The 14,008-nt window shown below is 43.7% G+C and overlaps 1 protein-coding gene across 4 annotated transcripts in view; it reads left to right on the top strand.

The window, feature by feature from the left end:
- The window catches only part of SLC6A20 (solute carrier family 6 member 20), a 30,218-nt gene extending 16,232 nt beyond the window's left edge, over positions 1-13,986 (top strand). The window contains exons 2-12 of one of the 4 annotated variants that reach the window (XM_063124203.1): positions 498-638; positions 2,423-2,514; positions 4,749-4,976; positions 7,575-7,699; positions 8,636-8,654; positions 8,778-9,019; positions 9,838-10,000; positions 11,288-11,492; positions 12,476-12,635; positions 12,846-13,011; positions 13,833-13,986. In XM_063124203.1, the coding sequence (XP_062980273.1) occupies positions 498-638; positions 2,423-2,514; positions 4,749-4,976; positions 7,575-7,699; positions 8,636-8,654; positions 8,778-9,019; positions 9,838-10,000; positions 11,288-11,492; positions 12,476-12,635; positions 12,846-13,011; positions 13,833-13,961 (1,670 nt within the window). In that variant the 3' untranslated portion in view covers positions 13,962-13,986. The remainder of the gene's footprint in view (positions 1-497; positions 639-2,422; positions 2,515-4,748; positions 4,977-7,574; positions 7,700-8,635; positions 8,655-8,777; positions 9,020-9,837; positions 10,001-11,287; positions 11,493-12,475; positions 12,636-12,845; positions 13,012-13,832) is intronic. The other 3 variants (XM_063124230.1, XM_063124221.1, XM_063124212.1) reach the window with 3 other exon arrangements.
- The last annotated feature ends 22 nt before the right edge of the window (positions 13,987-14,008 follow it).

Genomic DNA, 14,008 nt, shown 5'->3' with positions numbered 1-14,008 from the left:
ACCTCAAACTGGTGTAGGTATTTCCCCTCCCATGGGAACCCAGGCTATCAATGGCTACTAGTGCTGATGGCTACTAGTCCTGATGGTATGGCTATGTACACCAGTTGCTGGGGAGCATGAGTGGGTGTGGGTGCGAATGTGCTGTTGCACTAATGTTCTTTTTGTGGGTTTCTCACAGGCATCTGGTTGGCCACTGTGTCAACAGAATTCTGGACTAGATGTACCTCTGGTCTGATCTAGCAGGGGTCTTCTTATGTTCTAATAGGAGGGCCAAAAATTTTAAATGCCAGCAACAGGGGGGAAAGGCATGCTCTCCCTGCCTGGGCCAGCATGAATCTTGGTCAGGGCTTTGGAAGCAGTAGATGATCCACCTCATCACTCCCTACTGCCCACTTAAGATTGCTTAAGACTGCCGTATAGTTTACATCCACTATCAAAAGTGAACTAATTTCTAAACCGACTATATTGCTAAATAAATGCTTTTCTTTCTCTTGCAGGCGGATTCCTAATCCCATATTTAATCATGTTAATTGTGGAAGGGATGCCATTATTATTTCTGGAGTTGGCAGTGGGACAGCGCATGCGTCAAGGCAGCATCGGAGCATGGAGAGCAATAAGTCCTTACCTCTGCGGGGTTGGTGCGTTCTTGTTGATCTATGCACCTATTTTTCCTATCCCCCTGTAAAATTATTCTTATTTCACATAGCTATTGGAAGACCTTTAGAACTCCATCCGATGAGCGTTTTATTGCACACTCGTTACTGGGCACTCACGGATTTCTATGAGGTCCCTCACATGACGTTGTCTGCCTCTCTCGCGCCTTCTGACCTTACGTGCGCCACAAACCCCCCCCCCAAAAAAGGTCCAGTTGCTGCTCTCTCCTGTTGTGTGTGGGAGAAGCAGCGTGATTACACTAGGGTGTCCATGTGTCCTACTTTACAGAGCACATGCTTCTATTTAAAGGGCTGTCAGAGGATAGCCATCTGTTCAAAGGTGTCCTGTATCTCAAGGGTTGTTTAAAGAGAAGGGGAGGGCTCAGGAGGCTTTGAAGTTGCTCATCAATAATCAACGCATGGACCACAGGCTGAGCAGGTACACAGGTCACCTGGTCAGTCTTCCCCACTTTGGTGAGATGTATTTCCATTTAAATTATTGTAATTGGTTTGACAAATTACCATGTGTGAATTTTATGCAAATCTGTTGCCTAAATCTTTTTGTAGGATATGTAAGTGGCCACCCTAGGTTCATGTTCTAGGCTGGGGTGGGAATAAACTACAATAGTATGACACAGGTTGGGGAGATGAAGGTGATCCCGTTCAAACCCATAGATGGGATGGATGACGAGGGACCAGTGAGGAGTTCAGTTCAAAAAGGAGAAGAGAAACCCTGGAATGGAATCATGCTTGAACTAGGATTTGCCTCCTTATTCAGAGCCTTGCCCTGGTCCAAACCTAACACTCTTCCCTGCATTAAACTGGCCCTTTGTGCTAACACAGCTCTTAAAATGCCTGCTGTATAGTAAGCATGGCTATTCTCTGTCTAGACTTGACTCCTTATCATTCCCTAAAACTTATTCAGTGTGGAAGTCTCACTTGGTTGGCCCTGGGCCTATCTGCTGAGTTATATGGAGCGGCTTCTCAGAAATGATGGTGTGAGTTATTTTCTATTTATAAGCTTATGAGTCACCTCTTTATAAAATGCCTGAAGCAACAGAAAACGTCGCATCACGGCTGAAAACTAAACAAAACAACACTTAAAACCAGCCTTTAAAATCAATCTCAGGTCATCCATCTAGTAGCAGTACAATTTCACAGAAATGATTTGGCTTGTTGGCAAAAAGTAGACAGGGCTGGAGCCTGAAGTACTTCAGCGTCTAATACGTTTCACAAGTGGGACATGCAACAAAATGTTGCAGTGAAGAATGGGGTCCCTGTTTAGGATTCCAACCAATGTAATCTGTCCCACTCACTGTCAGGTTTTCCGTCCCCCCCACCCCACCAGTCATCCAGAAATTCCATATGCATTAAGCACACACTGTTCATTGCGCTGTTGTTTGGGTCCCCGCCCTCTTAGGTTTTTTCCTAAATATTTTTTTCAACTTCTGCAAACCTTAGCGTTTCCCCAAGCCTGCTGATACCTTTCTTTTGTGCATGGGTGGGTGCCATTTTGGCTACATAAGCAATGACACTCACACTTTGAACACTGTCAATAAAGGGAAGACAGGGAGCTGCAATTGTAAAAAAGCCCTGCTCTACACACTGCAAGTTCTACCTTGAGTCTAGGTGGAACTGTTCATCTGAGGAGATAGGGAGGTCAGTGTGGGAGGAGGCTCCCCAGAAGTTAATTGATCAACTCATTCCAAAGGGAGATACAGTCACCAGCTGATGCCCTTTGACATAACCCTCCTTGTTTTTATTTTCAGGAGTTGCCAGTGTTATCGTTTCATTTTTCCTCTCTATGTACTACAACGTTATCAATGCCTGGGCATTCTGGTACCTCTTCCATTCATTCCAGGTAGGTCAAATTATGCTTTAAAGTGATGCAGTGCACACAGTTATCCCCTTCCCTTCCCTCTAGGAGTGAGTCTGCGATTAACACCTTCAGAAAATCTATCTGTGACCTCCTGCAGATTCCAGGAGAAGCTGGGTGCGAGGGGAGGGAGACATATCTTCCTACTCAATTCTCAGATGCACGATAATTTTGGATTATGCCCATTGTGTTTAGAAGAAAAAAGATGTTGAGCAATCAAGGAGAGGAGGAAAACAACCCCAGAGTTAGTATCATTTCACTCATAAGAGAACTAGGTTCAGCATTTGGAAATTGCACAGGAAAACAACAACCGGACAGAGGAGTAGTCTGCTTTAAAACAAAGTATTTTGGTGCTGGCTTGGTCTTGAATGGGCAATTGTATTGTGTTTTGTATTCTGTGTTGTTCCCCGCCTCGATCCAGAGGGAGAGGCAGGTAATAAATATGATGATGATGATGATGATGATGATGATGATGATGATGATGAAACCTATAAGCTATACAAAAGACCTGCTCTGGATGGAGATAACTGTTAGGACCATGGGGGCATCTCCATAATGCCACTTTGCTAGCTGATTCTCCCAACTCCCTGCAGCATCACTGCTGCAAAGTGGAATCAATAAAGTTACATGGCAGGAGTGAGCGTGGGCTTGCGGGCTGGAAAATACACAACTTTGATGTCAGACAGCGGGAATAGGGGGCAAATACCAGAAAACACAGAAAACACCTTTTCCCCTGGCAATTCTGCGCAAGTTTGAAAGCCTGATACAGTTCATTTCATTTCTGCATTATGTATCTTAACTGCCCTTACTTTCATTCCTTGGAGTTTAACATTGCCACAGTGACCATTCCTAGGCTTGTCAAGCCCACCCCCTTCCTCCCGCCCTGCATTCCTACATTTACCCTGTAATGGGACCTGCCCCTAGAAATGCCCACTTTTTTGATCCGAACCAAAGCCACGACTGACAGGCAAAGAAACAATGTGGTGACATCGGAGCAATTGAAAAAGTTGTGGTAAAACAACATTTAAGAAAAGCACAGTTTTGCAGGAAAAAGCCCAGTGTGGCTGCAAATTGACGGCTGCATCATTTAAACAACAGGGTGCAACTGCGCAGCCACGACAGGGTATATAGGGAGTATAGACAAGCCCTGGCCTGGGTTGTTGATATGGATCAACACAGCTGTGTGAAATTCTGGACTCCTCTTGGGGTGTGTAGTTCTGGGGACTGTCATGATGAGCGCCCAGGCTTCAAAATTCACCACTGGTTGGGAATTGAAGTACAAAAGACCTGAACTTTCTTTCCATCCCTGGTCTAGCTGACATCACCTTCTGCTCATAACCTTCCCGTATTTCCCCAGTGCTTCTTCCATCCTTTTTTTCTTTCCATAAAGAATCTGTTAGTGTGGAAAAGACAGAAGGGCTACACCGAGGGTGCTTGGAGATGGGGGGTCCTAGCATTAATTATCAGAAGGCCTTGTTGTGCACCAATCCTCATCCCCCCCTTTCCCTTAATGGATTCTCTACAGTAAGAAAAAAGACAGAAGAAGCAGTGGGAAAACATGGGAGGGATATGAGTAAAAGATGTTGTCTGGAGCCCCGGTAAAATTTTGTGAATGAGGCAAGGTGATGGTGCGCTAAAAGCCTCCTCTAGAAGCACCCAATGCTAGGGTCCTCCATCTGGAAAGCTCCTTTAGAGTGGAATATTGCATTACAGGAAGATTGCTCAATGAGCAGGGAAGGATTTGTGGCTTAACACGCACCCCTCTTCAAGTCATCACATATGGATGTGGACCACTGAAAAATGAACCTTTTTACCTGAGACTTTTATTGTGTGCTCATGATTGCACAGTGCACACCCACAGTATTTGTGGGTCCTTTTCGTAATGTCATCCTCTTCCAGGGCCTCTCCTGTGCTTTGCAACCATTATCATGGGTTGTTGTTGTTTTTAGATCGAGGGAAGTGTATGGCTTTCTGAATGGTGTTATATTTAGTGTGTGATTGTGCAATTCCATTACACCACATCTAGTGGAAAGAAAAATCCTGGAAAACACATATAAAGGAGCTGATCTTAATCCTGCAAAGAATGTGGAAGCAGAAACCCCAGTAAATGCGTGGGGATAAAAGTCTTCTGTAGAAATGTGTGATGTCTCCCCCATTTTGAATGTGAGTCACGGTACTTCGGAAAATCAATGTACTTCCTGTCTGTTTCACCTCCAAAGGATCCTTTGCCATGGGCAAACTGTCCACTGAATATTAACCACACCAACTATGTGGAAGAGTGTGAGAAGGCAACATCGACTCAGTACTTTTGGTACAGGAAGACCCTCAATATTTCTCCGTCCATTGAGGAGAGTGGGAGCATCCAATGGGAGCAAGCAGCCTGTCTCATCTTGGCTTGGCTGGTAGTCTATCTGTGTATTCTAAGAGGAACAGAATACACAGGCAAGGTAAGAAGCAGCGCTGACTCCAGGTTTCGGAGGCTCCTTAGGTAAGATACCTTGCCTAAGGAGCAAGTCCAACACCTTAGCCGGTATGGTGTAGTGGCTAGTGTGTTGCACTGGGAGTCGGGAGATCCTGGTTCTAGTCCCCACTCGGCCATGGAAACCCATTGGGTGACTTTGGGCCAGTCACAGACTCTCACAGGGTTGTTGTTGTGAGGATAACATGGAGAGGAGGAGGATTATGTATGCCGCCTTGGGTTCCTTGGAAGAAAAAAGGCAGGAAATAAATAAATAAATAAATAAATAAAGGGCCCCCTCCCTCAGTGACTCTACCATCTCACAACCATAGTCATCAGCGGCTGTCACTCCTCATCCTCTTTTCTCATCATTGCTACTGCTTGCTTGCTTGACAGACAGACCGAGAGCCAGTGAGCAAGCAGCCGGTGTCATCTGCTCCTCCTCCTCCTCCTCACCCCCACATTTTCTGGAGCCAGAGCGAAAGGGAGGTGAACCGGTTGCCATGGTGAAAAGGAGGAGCAACACCAGAAGGCTCTTGTCAGTAGGCCTCTGCTGGGTTGTGCGCCCTGCTGGGTGGTGGGCCTGCCCTTGACGCCAGCCGTGGTAAGAAGTTGACTGGTGCAGGGCTTGAGGAAATCAGCTTTAACAAATATGAAGTGAGGCACAGGGCTGGGGAGAGGAATGGAAACAACTTGAAAAGCTTTTAAAACCGGTTTGAGTTTAATTCTCCTTAACAGAAAGAACACTGTTCTGTTGTTTAGGTAAAAACACACAAACACTCTATTCTAGGAACTGTTTATCGGAGAGAGAACTATGTGAATGGAGTTTCTCCATTCAAATGAACCCCTCCTTCATTTTAACTGAGGATTCTTCTAAATGTATGCGAAGGATTGGATGTGTTTGACATGTTTCCTCCTTTAAAATGAAAAGGGAAGTCTGACACCCGGATCTCTGGACTGCGGTGAGCAGAGCTGACATGGAATTGATCATAAATTCAACATCTGATACATTTTCCAAAAGTAAAATATAACTTTTGAAATTAGCAGTTTCCATGTGCAAATTTGAAATGTGCTTTAATTTCTCCCCCAAATTTCATTTCAATGACATCTAGAATATCAGAGCACCTAACAAATCACCCCTTCTATCAGTGTCAGGAATACATTCATTCATCTCCCTTATGAAGAGATAGAGCTTAAAATATTTTATTGATGTGTTTATTGCTCCCCATTTTAAAAGCTCAAAGTGGTTCACAGCATATTACAAAACAGGACACAGTATAGCTGGCTGAGGAATGCTGGGAGTTGCAGGACCTTAGCATTTAAGGTGTAATCGTATGACCACCTGACACCGTCTACGGGTCCAAAGGGTGCTGGGGATTTTCACCTTTGAGGTCATAAATGGAGCTTTGCTCCCGGAAATGGAAATCCCCACTTGGCTCTTCACCCACCCACCCTGCTCGCTTCCCAGCCACTGCAGAAAGCTTCAGGGCAGCTCCTCTTCCAAGGTCAGTGTTATGAGGAAAAGGGGACATGCCAGTGGGTGGGCTGGAGAAGGAGGGCAGGCCGGGATACATTGTATCTTGTGACCTCTCCAGCCCTGGGCCTGCCCCCGTCAATGCAACCCCACTAGGCAGGCTCAGAGGCCCCATCTAGTGGGAAAAATGTAAAAGGAGGACTGAAGTGAAAATTGCCTCCCTCGCTCCTCCCGTCCTGCTGGTAGCAGCCTGACAGTGCACTGAATACCCGGAAGCCTCTGAAAGGAGGCTTATGCCCTTAGGTAAGTTGACGTTTGGGAAAAGCCAAGGGAAACAAATACATTTTTAATGATTATCAAAGCACATGATAGTTGGTCCTGGACATATTGGACAGGGGAGGTCATTCCAGAGGCAAGGTGCCACCACAGAGAAGGCATGTTACTGCCAGATGGGTCTCAGCGGGATGTAGCATAGACAGCAAGGCCTCCGTGGGTCTACATAGGGGGAGATGATATTTCAGGTAACCTGATGCCAAGTTGCTTTGGACTTTATTTATTATTAATAATACCTCGATAGCAGACTAGTAGCCAGTGCATTTCTTTCAGCACAGGAGTGAGGTGCTAATAGCAAGGCAATTCACTCAACAGCGTCCCGGCAGCATTCTTCCAAACCAGCCCCAAGGGCAGCTCCACATAGAGAGCAATACAGTAGTCCAGACTTGAGGTTACCAATGGATGGATCACAGTGGTTAAGCTATCCCTACCCAGGAATGGACACAGTTGACATACAAACCAAAGTTGGTAAAAGGCGCTCTGTGTGACAGAAATCACTTGGGCTTCTAATGGCAATGAAGAATCCTGAAGCACCTGCAAACTGCATACCTGTTCTTTCCAATCAATACTGAAAGTTCAAGAGCAGAAATTTGAGGCTTTTCTTTTATTGTCTGAAAGCTGTCACCAAAATTTGAGTATAGACACACAGATTCACCAAAAATTAAAAACCACCCTCAAAACAGAGAATTTCCTTGGAATTTTTAAAAAACAGATACTGTTTCAAATTTAAGTGTGTTGCCCAACATCTAATAAATGTTGTCCTTTGTTTTTCTTTTGCAGGTTGTGTATGTGACAGCTACGTTGCCCTATGTAGTCCTCCTCATATATTTAATCAGAGGCTTAACACTTCATGGAGCTGCAAATGGGCTGACATATATGTTTACACCAAAGGTATCTCCATTGCCGTATGGCTAGGCAAATGCTGATTGAAACGGAAGCATGTCCTTTGTAAATAATTTCATAACAGTGACGAGTTGGAGTACGATATGAATATCATCTAAGCTGAACCCAAAGACAGTCATAGACTAAATAATTTGCAACAGTGCCATCTAGCTATCTGCAGCTGAAGTTGCAGATGCTCTGGTGTACCCATGGAGATCTCTCATCCACAAAGACTGCTCCATTCACTTCATTGTGAAAGCAGAACTACAAATATGGATGAGGAAGAAGGAATACACCAGAGCTACATACGTATATAGAAAATATGCCTAAGAGCCGTGCTGGATCAGACCAAGGGTCCATCTCATCCACATTCTGTTCAAACCAGCTGCTTGTGGAAAGACCACATGTAGGATGAGTGCAATACCTGTAGGGCTTTGGATGAATTTTAGCACTTTTACTTATTGGTCTCTGACACAAACTCTTCAGGATCTCAGAATTATTTTCACCCTTTTAAATGGCTCAAATATATGAGATCCACTTTATACCGGTGTTACACTGTGTAACATAATCCTCTTGAAAGATAAGTGAACACAGAACTGTCTTCCCCAAACTGGTGCCTTCCAGATGTTTTGGAATACACCTCCCAGCATTCCTGAACTTTGGCCATGCTGAGTGGAGATGATGGGTTTCAAATTCCAAAACATCTGGAGGGTACCAGGCTGGGGAAGGCTGACACAGAAGGTCTTATATGGTGATCACGTGACCCATAACATCTCCTTGGTGCCAGGGGCAAATACAGTTGGATTAGTGGTAAATTGAGTGTTTGTTTAATTGCAATAAGCTCTACGGAGCTGGTGTATATGAAATATTATTGAATAGTAACATCAGATGTGCATGATACATGCAGGGCAGGAGTTGGGACAGAGGATTCGTGTCCACCATGGTCAGACACCTGGGAGCAGCCTAATTTCAGTGATAGTATGGCTATAATCCATGAAATGGGAATGTGTGATGACCCGCCTTACAGGCACATTGAGACGATGAATGTAAGTCTTTAAATGCTATACCATCGATCTGGCCTCATGGTTTTCTGCTTTGCAGCTAGAGCAACTAGCAAACCCCAAGACTTGGATTAACGCGGCGACTCAGATCTTCTTCTCTCTTGGGCTTGGCTTTGGCAGCTTGATAGCTTTTGCCAGTTACAATGAGCCGAACAACAACTGCGAGCGCCACGCCATCATCGTCTCCTTAATAAACAGCGCCACCTCGGTCTTTGCCAGCATTGTGACTTTCTCCATTTATGGCTTTAAGGCAACTTTCAATTATGAAAACTGCATAAACAAGTAAGTGTGGCTTCCAAGCCAAATGCCGTCTTTTCTTGTGCACCTGAAAATGCATTGTAGTCAACTCCATCCCATTGTTGTTGTTGTTTTTAAACTACAAGATTTATTTATTTTTTAAGTATCACTGATGGACATCCATGTGGAACCTTTTCTTGCAAATGGGTTCACACCATTGGATTTTTGAGCCTTTTCTGGCACGGGATGAAAGAGCTCCTGTGGAATGATCCCATTCAGAAGAGGAGCTGTCACTTACACTGATGAGTCAGTGTTGTAACAACAGTGCTGTCAGAAAAGGCTGGCAAAAGTTTCCTCTTCTTTCACACATTGCAAATGCAATGTGTGTGAGTGGCCCAAGTTGAGAGCTCATGAGGATGGTTTTGAAACTTCCTTCTAAACCAGCCTTCCTCAGCATGCTGCCCTCCAGGGGCATTGGACTTCAACTCTCAGAATCAGGAATGCTGGGAGTTGTAGTCCAATACCTCTAGAAGACACCAGGTCGGGGAAGGATGTTCTAAACATAACGTTCACAAGTTCACTTTTGATGATTTGGACACCTACTTAGCCATTGATCCACTCTGCAGCTGTTAATTGCTTTACAATATACAGTACCTGTCTTTTAAAACTGGTAATTAAAATCAACTTCAGGAATATCTGGTCTGCCCTGGCACTGCAATATCTGCAAATTAGTTTTATCTTCCTTTTGAAGTGCGCTCTAATTTTTTATTTTTTTAAAATCCATTTCCCCCTTGGTAATAGAAATTGCTCTTTGGAAACATTACACCTTGTCAGAAAGAATCTTATTTAACTTTGTCGTACAGGGTGATCTTGCTGCTGACCAATTATTTTGACCTGGAAGAAGGATTATTAACGATAGAAAACCTTGAAGATATGAAAGGTTTTCTAGCATCTGCTCACCCCAGCGAATATACAGAACTGTTGCCACAGATTAAGAACTGCAGCTTGGAAGCCGAATTAGATACGGTGAGCTGCTTCTTTTCAAAATAGATGGACTCAGCACAAAGCCCGTCAGTCTGCTGATTATTATTTTTAATTTGAACCCAGGATATGGTCAGAACCATGATGAAGCAGCAAGTTAAACACGTCTGAGGCTCCTCAGTACCCAGACAGTATAGTGCAGCTTTCCCCAGCATGGTGCCCTTCAGATGTTTTGGATTGGAAATGCCATTATCCTTGACATGTTGTTTGAAGTTGATGGGAGTTGTAGTCCAAAACCTCTGGTGGGCACCATGTTGGGGGAAGCTTGTTAGTGTTGGACTGGGGGGGGAGGACCCAGGTTAAACCCCAGTCACCCAGTTAAATCCCCAGTGACTGGCAGACCTTGGACCAGTCACTCTCTTTCAGCCTAGCCTATCTAACTGGACTGTTGTGATGATAAAAGGGGCAGAGAAAAGAACCTTGAATACTGTCTTCAGCTCCTTAGACAAAAGTTGAGGTACAAATGCAAAAATTAGAATCCATACATTCTTAAGAACCTAGGTGTGCTCTCTTGAGTTCTGTGGAAGAAAGGCAGAACCTAAGTATTTCTCAAGAACGTCAATGAGATTCTGGTAAAGCATATTCTGAAAATTTGTTTAGCACTCACAATGTTGGTGCTTACTGAAGCTTTATGCCCTGAGGGCAACCCGGGGCTAGTTTGAGAAAGTACTTAGAGCTACCACAACTATAGGCTGCTGTAGCAGCCATTTATCAGTGGTTGTGCAGTTCAAGTTAATTTACATGTCACAATGTCCACAGGATCATGACACCTGCGAGTCCCATATCTGGAGGCACCTGTAACAATATTGGATATAATCCAGCAAAAACTAGTGGCAACATGAGTTCCATAGAAATCAGTGGTAACGAAGTGCATAGTTACATACCTAATTACAACTGAATTCCATGGACTGGAGTTGCCACTACTTTTCACCCACATGTGTCCTGTTACCCCAAGGTTTAGGCACATATAAGAGCAGGCTGATGTTCATTTGAAATCAATGAGAGCTACGCCTGGAACTCCCTGCTATATAGGGCTGTCACTGGCTCGTGAACTGTAAGTGCAGCCTAAATCAAGATTTGTTAAGATGTGGTCATACTGATAGTATACAAGACTAAACTACTACTTAATACTTCTACTTCAAATACAGTTTGCAACTATAAAAGCACTGGCTAGTCTGTGAAAATAATCCCCCCTCCCCTCAACCCTTATTCTTTTGTGCAAGAATGTGAATTATCCACAATTCTGGTATTTCCTTTCTTCCTTGTGGACAGGCTGTTCAAGGGACTGGATTGGCATTCATTGTGTATTCTGAAGCAATTAAGAACATGGAGGTCTCACAGCTATACTCAGTGCTGTATTTTATTATGCTGCTGATGCTGGGAATAGGCAGCATGCTGGGGAACACTGCAGCTATCCTTACGCCTTTGACTGACAGCAAGTTCCTTTCCTCCCATGTGCCCAGAGAGATTATCTCAGGTGAATCTGATTATTTCCTCAATACACCCAGTGCACTGCAAGGGCAATGAAGTGCCCACAGGCAGATTGACAATACTAGGGGAGAAGAATGTCCCATTCATAGTTGCTCCACTTACACGCAGTTCTGGACACAATCCAGAAGCGCAGCACTAAACAACATGCCCACTGTGGTGTATGCAGAACTCCTCTCTCTCTGTGTGTATGTAGGGGCGGGGGGTGTACATGCAGTCCTCAGTGATACAACTCGGGCTAAACCTTGGGGCCAAAGCCCAGGGACCTCAGCCCCAAATGACCACCCAGAGTAGCAGACTATGAAGGCAGCATAAGTAAACAACGGCGCTATGATTTAAGTGAGCTTAAAATGGAAAACAGTACACTGTGTGTTGTTTTAAATTAGGATTGACAAATACTCTGCATATCAGAAATGTGGAAGCAGCTATAGAGCATGGGATGGCAGTTATGGAAAGTAAGAGAAACATTGTGTTTCACAATATGGCCATCTAAACCCCACCCACCCAAGATCTCGAAGTCCAGGGTCTAAAATTTACCTAGCTGAACTAGTTTGCTTAAATAATGTGTATATGAGAATATATTATCATGGGCTTGAGGTTCCAGTTGGGAAGCAGTTGTGGGGGTGGGCAGTGAAGAGAAATGTGTGCTTCACAACAGCACCACAGGGACCCCCATAATACCAGGGTCTAAAATTACATAGCTGCATGACAGGCAGCCCTTCCCCCATCAGCTGCTCTGGATCTGTAGTGTCCCAAATGAGGCATTGCCACATTCCTTAACACTGACATGTGTTTCAGTGCTAGTATGATCTCTTTTTTGGTATGTGCAAGATACTAGTCTCACCTCAAGTCAGCATGGCTGTTGATCATTCACTTTGGCAGTACATCCTACTGAAGTAAAGCCAACATAAAATGTTTTGAACCCTGCCTTATTTTCACCTCAGACTGAAATAACTTGTTTTATTCTTGTAGGTGGTGTATGTGTTATCAACTGTATCATTGGCCTGGTATTTACCATGGAGGCTGGCAACTACTGGTTTGATATCTTCAATGACTATGCAGCTACCCTCTCTCTGCTGCTTATTGTACTGGTGGAAGCAATCGCGGTTTGTTATGTGTATGGGCTAAAAAGGTAAGAACTTAAGATCATCCTTTCTATCATATGACATTGTCATAATGACTATTTTGATCCACTATCTCGTATCTTGTTTCTGCATCTCAGAATCCAGGATTTTAGAAATCCTTAGTGTTATTTCTACATTTCTTTGACAACATTCTAGCATCTTGCTTTCCATACCATCTGTACCTTTATAAGAAAATAAGAATTTTCTTTCCTTGACAGATTTCAGAAAGACCTTGGTGTGATGATTGGGCATGAGCCAAGTTGGTATTGGAAAATTATGTGGGCTTTCGCTAGTCCTGTGCTAATTGTAAGCCTATTTATATTTTACCTCACGGACTACATCAGAACAGGGACACTGCAATACCAAGCCTGGGATGCAACAGAGGTATTTTACTCATTGCAAATAGCTTACTTAACCATTGGTAGCTGGGTAGGTAATTGCAGCTCATAATAATTACAAAACCCAATTGCTGCCTTTAGTCCTATTAGGTGAGACTATGCATTTTAAAAGAGTGGGAGAACAGGTAACAGCAGGTGTATCTTTAGACATTCAGAATTTTCAAATACTTTTTGATATTATTAACAAGATTAGAAAACTAGCCTTTATAATAGAATAGGTCGAAACATGTTTTAGTCCTGTTAACTTTCAATAACTATTAGATCCTCTAAGTATGAAATTATACACACAATATAACAGCTGTTTCTGGATGCTAGAAGGTGAGCCAAGTGTATGCATACTCTTCCAGAGTCAACACTATTCAGCTCCTTAAATACATACTGTAGCAGTTTCCATCTTTTATTATTACAACGTAGAAAGATAACCAGGCTCAGGCATGTGAAACAACTTGCACCACTGCCACTTTAAAGAACTGGCCAAATAAAAAAAAAACAGCAGTTTGGCACAAAGGACCTCCAAAATGCTAGCTGAAGCTGATGGTAGATAAAGTCCAAAACCTCTGGAGGGAACCCAGTTGGGGAAGGCTAGCATACGCTATCTATTTGGGTTTAGAGATTTCAAAATTCATACCTCCATATGCTCACTATGAAAGAAACAAAAGGGGTTTTGAGGGGGGTAAATACGATCTTTTACAATAAGTGTATTTTATCACAAAGCCTAACATTCAACTCCCCCCTTCAAATAAACAAGACATGATTCATTTGCATTAACAGGCTTGCTGTTTTACGTTCTCATATTCTCTCTTGCAGGGGCAGCTGGTTACAAAGGACTATCCTAGTGGTGCCCTAGCAGTTATTGGGCTGCTCGTAGCAGCATCCACTATGTGTATACCACTAGGTGCACTAGTAACTTTTATAATAAAGAAAACAAAACATTAGTAACTGGACTCTGAACTTCACCAATAGCTGCAACTTCCACATACTAC

This window comes from Elgaria multicarinata, chromosome 1 (genome assembly GCF_023053635.1).
Source record: "Elgaria multicarinata webbii isolate HBS135686 ecotype San Diego chromosome 1, rElgMul1.1.pri, whole genome shotgun sequence".
Classification (NCBI taxonomy): Eukaryota; Metazoa; Chordata; class Lepidosauria; order Squamata; family Anguidae; genus Elgaria; species Elgaria multicarinata.
The sequence above is the reverse complement of the archived record's forward strand: the minus strand, read 5'-3'. Positions and strand labels throughout refer to the sequence as shown.